The following is an 8,406-nucleotide window of genomic DNA, read 5'->3' on the forward strand; positions in this document are numbered from 1 at the left end:
TCTCTCTCTCTCTCTCTCTCTCTCTCTCTCGCTCGCTCGCTCGCTCGCTCGCTCGCTCGCCTGTCTTCATGTCGTGGATTGATGAACGCGAATCGCGTGTAAGCGCCGCCACCGCCGGGAGTCTGAGGAATTCGCCAGGGCTGTTAGAGGAAAGAGCTAAGTGAGAGCGCGCGCTCTACCTACCGACAGTGAGCAGAGAGCCGCCACCGCCCGAGCCCGCAGCCGGCACCGCGCCCCCACCTGCCCAGCCCCCAGTCCAGCAGTCCAGCCCGGGGGAGCCGGCCAGCTTGGGGTTCGGTCCCGGGGGGAGGGGAGTTTCGGGGATACCCGGCGGGGGAGCGTGATCCAAGGGGAGGGGGCCGCGGGTTTTCATGTACCCAGCATGAGCTCCTACTTCGTCAACCCCCTGTTTTCCAAATACAAAGGCGGCGAGTCCCTGGAACCGGCCTATTACGACTGCCGGTTCCCTCAGAGCGTGGGCAGAAGCCATGCGCTGGTGTACGGGCCCGGCGGCTCCGCGCCGGGTTTCCAGCACGCCTCGCACCACGTCCAAGACTTCTTCCACCACGGCACCTCCGGCATCTCCAACTCGGGCTACCAGCAGAACCCATGCTCGCTGAGCTGCCACGGAGACGCCTCCAAATTCTATGGCTACGAGGCGCTCCCCAGACAGTCCCTTTATGGGGCTCAGCAAGAGGCGAGCGTGGTGCAATATCCCGACTGTAAATCCTCCGCCAACACTAACAGTAGCGAAGGACAAGGCCACTTAAATCAGAACTCGTCTCCCAGCCTCATGTTTCCATGGATGAGACCCCACGGTGAGAAGCCTTTTCTCTTTCCCCCTTGGTCTCCCGCGCTCCGGGGTCTTCCCCCCTCCCTCGCCTCCTTTTTGTCTGCCCTCGCTCGCTTTCCTTCCTGGCTTTGGGGGTCTCTCCTACTCCACTCCCGTGCCTGGGTGGGTTCCTGGGAGATTGAAAGGCTTGGCTGGGGGTGGGGCATGGGGTGCCTGAGACATTGTGCTTGTTGGGGTGAAGGTGGGGGAAAGGTGATTTGTGGGTGCAAAGGGTTAAAAATCGTTTTCTCTATTCCTTCAGTCTCTCCTTCTTTCCATCTGTAAAGCCAAAGTTGGGGAGATGGCTGACAAGGGCACCCTAAGTAAATTGAGGTTATCAGTCTTTGGGGTTGGTAGCCAGTTTTCCCAAAGACTTTTCCCAACGCCAGCCATCCCAAGACAGTGACCAGACTGTTGGCTGAAAAGGAGACCCTTTGCTATCTCCCCCTAGTCAGGGAGAGGGGCAAGACCTCCCCCCTCCCAAGGACAAGCATTCTGGCTCTCTAGGATCTTCACTTCTTCCCCTCAGAGAAGCACCCTGAAGGCCACTACCCCAACTTTTCTGTACTTCCTCCAGTTGCAGAGAAGACTGAAAGCCCGAGAAGAGGAAAATCATTGCTCAAAAAGAGAGAGGGGTCATACCAAGTAGGGGCCTCTGAGATCCAGGGGACTCTAGTCAGGCTACCCGCCAATCAAGAACTATGGAGTCTCTTGGAGAGCTGTTCAGGTCATGAGCCCCTCCAAGGGTGGCCCTTCATGGCCCAATTTCGAAGTACAGGGGGAAGAGATAACGACAAGTTCCGGCAGGGATGGCTCTTGATTTATTTGTTAGTCTCCAGTTAGGCAGAGCAGTGATACATTCCAGAAGACCAATTATTTTTCTTATTGGAAAAGCATTAGGCAGAGATAGGCAAGGAGGGGGCAATAGGCACAGCCCCCTCTCCTTTAACCCCAGCCCTTTTCCTTTCTTTTGGAAACAGATTATTTCCCTAGGCCGCCTCACTAAATGCCATTCTGCACTTGTAAACAAAGCTGCAAGGGCTAAGCTGTAGGCCTGAGGGACCCTGATGGCTTCCTTGTCCACTTCACGCCCTTACTTTTCAGACAGCTCACGTCCCAACCCCCACCTTCACCCACCTCCCAAGGTGAAGGAAGTCAAACCAAAACGTCTACGGAAACTTTTCCTGCCCTTGCTTGCCTGCTGCTGCCGGCCTTATCGGCAGGAGGGAGGGAGAACTGGGAATAGCAGAGAGGGAACTTTGTGGGGCTGTGTTGGGGGGCGGAGCCCCCACCCAGACATAACCAGACTGGGGTTCTGTTCTGTTCAGCTCCTGGGCGGCGCAGCGGTCGACAAACTTACAGCCGGTATCAGACCTTGGAACTAGAGAAGGAGTTTCTCTTTAATCCTTATTTGACCAGAAAACGCCGGATTGAAGTCTCTCACGCCCTGGGACTGACGGAAAGACAAGTGAAGATTTGGTTCCAGAATCGAAGGATGAAGTGGAAAAAGGAGAACAACAAGGATAAACTGCCTGGGGCCCGAGATGAGGAGAAGGTGGAAGAAGAAGGGAATGAGGAAGAGGAGAAAGAGGAGGAGGAAAAGGAAGAAAATAAGGACTAAGGGGAAAAAAAAGAGAAAATCACCCCCCCAGCAACTCCCTTGAAGTTTCGTTTTTATGGTAGCAGATAAATTGAGAAGTTTACGACTGTCATTTGCTTTTATAGAGAATAGAATGACACTCACAACTCTAACTACCTGTCAGATAGTTGCAGCTCTGCTTTTATTACCTTTGGGCTTCCCCCACTCTTTATTTGTCTGGGGGCTGGGAGGGGGAACCTGAGACACAGGAAAAAGTTCTGTTCCACTCCATGCCCAGCATACACTCTCTTGTCCCTGCTCCCACCTTCTGAGCCCTTAGCAATAAAGTCTAATCCTTCACATACACACACACACACACACACACACACACACACACACACTTCTCTCCACACTCCCCCTCTTCACGGTGCTTCTCTGGTATTTATTTTAAAAGGGATTCCCCTAAAGATATAGAAGATGATTCCTGGCTTTGCTTGTATGCTGGGAATTAGAATACTGGATTAACAGTTTTTTTTTTTAAATGAAAAGAAAGAAGGAAAAAACAGGAAAGGGGGAAATGAAAGGAAAAATTAAAAAGAAATAAAAGATAGCAAAGAAGATTCCCCTCCCCCCTCTGAGGCTCTTTCCTTAGAAAACCCCCTTGACTTTCTCCAGGAATCTGCTGGAAATCTCTCTACCCACCTCCTTCCTGAGGGGTCTATTAGAACTGGCAATGGTCTCTGAAATCCTACCTATCCATCCCATAGTCACTTGGGTCCATGCCTTCCTTGCCTTGTCTTTGCTGTTTGATCCTTTGGGCCCCAGCTTCCTCTGAGCTGTGTTAGTGTTTGTGCTCAGAAAACACCATAATCATGAAAATAATATACTGATAATAAATCTTTAACATACTACCTAAAGGGAACCTGCAATAATCTTGGGGGGAAAAAAAAAGAAAGAAAAAATCCTAATACAGGAGGGAGAAAAAAAAAAGAAAAAAAAAGAAAAAAGAAAAAAGAAAGAAACCTCCAGCGTATTTTATCACTACCTATAGAAAGAAATCCTGCTTTGAGAGTATTTGTAATGCGGTTTTGTTGTTGTTTGTTGCTGCTTCTTTCACTAAGAAAAAAAAAATCCCAACAACTGAGACTGCCTAGCCCGCCGGTCGTGTGCGCTTTTATTGTGCTTCTAACCCCAGTAGAGTAGAACTAAACTGCACTGAATGTATAGTTACTCTGTCTTGAATTCTCTGTTTATGCAATGTGCTCGAAAGGAAAAAAAACGTTAAAATATATCTATAATAATAATTTTGGTCATTTGTCTTTATGTCCAGCTATGAATGTAGATTTTGTGTCCTGAAATCTCTGTTCCTGGTCCAAGTACTTTGTATTGTATACGTGAGTCATAATAAAAAAAATGAAAGAATTAAAAAGTAGAGCTGGAATGACTTGCTGTTTCTCTACAACTCTTCCCCATTTTCTACTCCTCCTCCCCTTCTTTATTCTCTTTCCCAGCTCTGCAAAAGCCCCCCCCACCCCCACCCCACCCCACCCCCCGCACTGATCTTACTTTGGGTGGTGGAACTTGGAAGTGGGGTGGAGAGGGCAGGCATAGCAGGTAGGGCAGGTGGCTGTTGGGGGTTAGGAAGAGGAGGGGAAGAAGAGAAGAGAGAAGGGAAGTGTTCTGGAAGGGAGAAGGAAGAAGGAAGAAGGGTTGCTTACTTACACTAGTCTTAATACCCAATGGGGTTTGTAGCTGCTGGGACCTAAGTGGGAAGATGGAACTCAGTCTCTGAGCTGGGTCCATATAAAGAGTTGGCCCTATGCTTCTTCTGTGACTATGCCCTTTCTTTCAGGGTTTTAGGCCAAGGGTGAGATAGTGGAGGTTCTTTTCTGATATTTACATGTCTCCTGCTTGTGGCCACCCCTTAGCGTCCAGTACATCATACTGAAATAGTGGATGGGGGTGGGGAATGTATACAGTTAAAGGTAGCTGCATAGTCAGGAGACTTTGGTTTGGTGTAGTGTGAGGCTGAGGAGGCTTCTGCCTGGGGCAGAGGATAAAGGAAGGACAAATGAATAACATAGAGTCTGCACCCTGGAATTCAAATTCAACCAGCACAAGACTATCATGTCTACTCAGCCCTCTTCTGTCCACATAGCCTCCGTTTTGGCTATTTCAAGCCAGCTCTTGGCTGGCTTCACTCTGACAGTTGAGCAGCTTGCCTGGCCACCACAGTTGGGACTACTGATTTGGGAGGATGGGCCTGCTGAGTGGACAGTCCCCAAGCCCAGCCACAGTAGGGCAAAGGGAATCTTGACATTTTCTAAAATAAAGAGTCGAACCCAGCTAGCAATGGGATCATTCTGGAGGGTCCTAGGCAGACAAATCTGTTTATGCCAATAAAATTCTGCTCAAACCATTCCAAATTCCAGAGATACAAGCTGGCTGGCTCAACCAGACCAGAGGAAGAGGGGAGGAAGGGTGGACTTCTGGCCTTCAGAAACAGACCACCAAAGACAGAGATATTTTTGAGACCAGATCTTTGGGTCAATGTTTTTTAACCTAGGCCCAGGCCAAGTGTTTCACCAGGGTCCCAATCTCTGGCCCCTATAAAAAGGCCTCAAGATTTGTCAAGTGATTTTCCTAGGGCTCCCTGCAACCCTGCCTGTGAGCCAGAAAGGACAGCTTGGGGATAACTTTAAGTAGAACCTGCCAGGGAATCTGTAGAATTTGGAGTCCCTGCTGGCAACCAAGTGACTTGGGAGACTTGGGGTGTTGGCCAGGGCGGCCTGAAAATATCATTTCACTTCCCACCAGACTCTGTGGGGCCAGAGAGGAAGACCCGTTTCATTTTTTTAAATCGTGAGATTTTGATTGCTATTGATAAAAAAAAATAATAATAATATCCTGCCCTGAAGAAGAACGGCATGACTCCATGACTCCCTTATCAAATGATTCCGAAGGGCCTTGTTGCTTCCCCCAACACCCCGCAACACCAATCCCCCATTCATTCCTGTCCCGGCTCAGCAATGTCCATGGCCCCAAGCCGTCGCGTCGGAGGGCGGGGTGCGTCTGGCGCCCGGCTTCTTTGGAAACGTCGGGCAGCCAGAGGGTTAGACCTAAGGAGCCCCAGCGCCCCCTCTTGCGTTACCCGCTCCCCGCTTTCCCTGCTCACCACTTCAGTTTTCTCGTTTGGAAAGAAAAGGAGGTTAAAAACCCGTTTTATGGGGGAATGTAATTGCGAGAGCGGGATGCGCTCTTTAGAAATGCGTGCTCCTAAATACTGCCGTCGTCCCATTACCGAAATGGGTACCATTCTGTTTCTGCAGATACGACTTTCTCCCATTCTTTACTTTTTTTATTAGCCAATCAAAGTGGCTTCCGAAAGCTATTTGTGATTTGTGAAAAATAGTATCCTTCAAAATGCTGAGTTGAAGCATCTCGCTCATTTCGCCTTGGATTTATTATTCTAATCTCAACGGTAAAGACAGGATGATGCAGCTATTAAGTTGGGAGGCAAATTCGTTTCTCGGGATTAAAAAAAAATATCTTCACACTTTCCTCCCCTACTGTTTCACTGAATGTCCAAAGAGGATGCAGGTCTTGGAGAAATCTGGGGCGCCAAGGGAAGAGGTGTGCCGCTGAGGGGCTCCCAGGGGACCCCTTGAAGGAGAGGGTGGGTTGGCCTCCCCAGTTTCATATTCCTGGCATGAGATGCCCCCCAGAGAGTGCCTAAAAGTTGAAAAGTTACCCCCAGCCCCAATTAAAGAGGATTCAGGACAGGTTGTGTGCCACAATCTGGAAGTAAAATTTCCGGTGAGTTGCCAGGCAGTGCTGCCCCATTCTTCCCGCTGCCATTGTGAAAAGCTGGGCCAGCGCTTCCTCGTCGTAATTTTTAACTACCTGTTATAAAATTTATGGATGGGTTTGTAAAAGGAACAGGTCTCTGCATCCGGCTGAGGGAACTGCTTTACTTACTATGGAGGAAGTTTGGGGAGGGGATGAAGGGTCTTCTGTTGGCTGGCTGAGCATCCAGCCCTTAAGATTCCCTTGCCATCTCAATGCCGATCAAGGAAAGAGCTCCCCGATTTTAGATCTCCAGCCAGTGGGGAGTGGCTGGACTACAGCTTAGCAAATATTCTCTACAAGGTAATTTATACTGGCCTCCCCACACTGCACTTATTGCCAAAATTGGTGGTCTGAGGAAATGGGGGTGCATAGACTTTTAGAGTAGAAGGCAGAATTCAGAGCAGTAAATGGCTCTCTTATGGGGCCTGCAAACTCTGAAGCCAGATCTCAGCTGCCTAGACACTGTAGGAGATTCCCCCCACCCACTGAAAAAGACAGGTGTGTGGGCAACCTGAAAGAGTGAAAAGGTTTCAAGGAGCCTTGCTCCTCAATAAAAAAGAAAGAAAGCTGGACCAAGATCTTCAGCTTTAAAATTGTTTTTAATTTTTTTTTTTTTGAGGATTGAAAGTTTGCCATTAATATCTGGAAAACAAGATGACCTGAAGCTAGGAATAGTCTTGGGTGCAGGGAGTGTCATTCTGTCTGAGAAAGGAACCACCTGAGAAATGAAAGTCATTTTAAGGAGCCTTGAAGCTGCACAAAACTCTCACCCCTTCTGCTGCCTCCAAAGGACTGCCAAATCCTGGTCCAGCTCTCCGTCCTTTAGACTCCGTCCTTTAGACAGGCTTGGTTGGGAGGGTTGCCAGCAGCCTGAGACTCCAGTTCCTGTTTGATGGGTGGGGAGTGGGGGGCTTGCCTGGGGCACTGCAGTAGAAAAGATGTGTTCTCTTTCTAGAAAACAAAGGTAGGATGGGGACGGTATTCATTTTCAGTTCCTTCATCTCATCAGCCTCCATTGCCCCAAGGCTGCAGAGCTCTGAAAAGCTTTGATTTTCATCAGGTCCAATATCATTACCTTCATTTATTAAGAAAAGTATTTAAAATTCGGGATAGCAAGAGAAGGCAGTGGGTCCTCAGCATCTGAACCCTCTTTTCTTCCCTCCCTACATCCCCTGTCTGCTTTTGCTGTGTTAGTCTAGAGCAGCCGGCCTTTGGGGAGTGGGCGGTGGGTGAGAGTGGGGTGGGGGTCGCGGGATGCTCCCTTTCTGAGAGAATTGGGTAAACATGGCGACCGTGGCGCCCATTTGCACACGCTACACAAATGCATTGCATTCCCGGTTGTTTGCAGAAAATTTACAGCTGAGTAATAAAAGTTTACGATCGACTCACAAGTTGGATTGGCCACAAGAAGTCATGTGGATTCCATCCATGAACGTGAACTTTTTATTGTGGTTTGTCCGTTCCGAGCGCTCCGCAGAACAGTCCTCCCTGTAAGAGCCTAACCATTGCCAGGGAAACCTGCGCTGGGCGCTCCGTTCATTACCAGAATTTTTTTTTTTTATTAATCTGATTAATAATTATTTTCCCTATTTATTTTTTTTCCTTAGGTGGAGTTGCGGGAAGCTGGGGGCACCTGGGGAGGGCAGGGTGGGAGGGGAGAGGCAGAAGTTGAGAGCACCTCTCTCTCCCTGTACCCGACCCTCTGGCCCCCAAGGGGCAAGAGGTTCGCGGGTGTGGGGGCTGAGATCTGGAGCTGCAGATGCCTCCACCCCTCCCCTCTCCCAGATTCTCCCTCCCGCCCCTTCCCTGCAACTCTCCTTAATTTTATTTGGCTTTTTTAAAAATCAAGACTTTTTATTTATTTTTAAATTTATATAAAGTATATGTGTGTGTGTGTGGAGCTGAGACAGGCTCGGCAACGGCACAGAATGAGGAAAGACGAGAGAGACAGAGATAGAGAGACAGACAGAGAGACAGACAGAAACAGAGAGAGACAGAGACAGAGATAGAGAGAGACAGGCAGTGAGACAAAGACGAGAGAGACAGAGATAGAGAGACAGACAGAGAGACAGACAGAAACAGAGAGAGACAGAGACAGAGATAGAGAGAGACAGGCAGTGAGACAAAGACGAGAGAGACAGAGAGT

General features: G+C 49.1%; 1 protein-coding gene across 1 annotated transcript; it reads left to right on the plus strand.

Annotated features, from left to right (window-relative positions):
- The first annotated feature begins 58 nt into the window (after nt 1–58).
- On the plus strand, nt 59–3,819 carry Hoxc8 (homeobox C8). The gene is made up of 2 exons (XM_021216953.1): nt 59–818; nt 2,161–3,819. The coding sequence occupies exons 1-2, from the start codon at nt 383–385 to the stop codon at nt 2,451–2,453; spliced, it is 729 nt and encodes a 242-aa protein (XP_021072612.1). The 5' UTR covers nt 59–382; the 3' UTR covers nt 2,454–3,819.
- The last annotated feature ends 4,587 nt before the right edge of the window (nt 3,820–8,406 follow it).

Source organism: Mus pahari, chromosome 17, assembly GCF_900095145.1.
Source record: "Mus pahari chromosome 17, PAHARI_EIJ_v1.1, whole genome shotgun sequence".
Taxonomy (NCBI): Eukaryota; Metazoa; Chordata; class Mammalia; order Rodentia; family Muridae; genus Mus; species Mus pahari.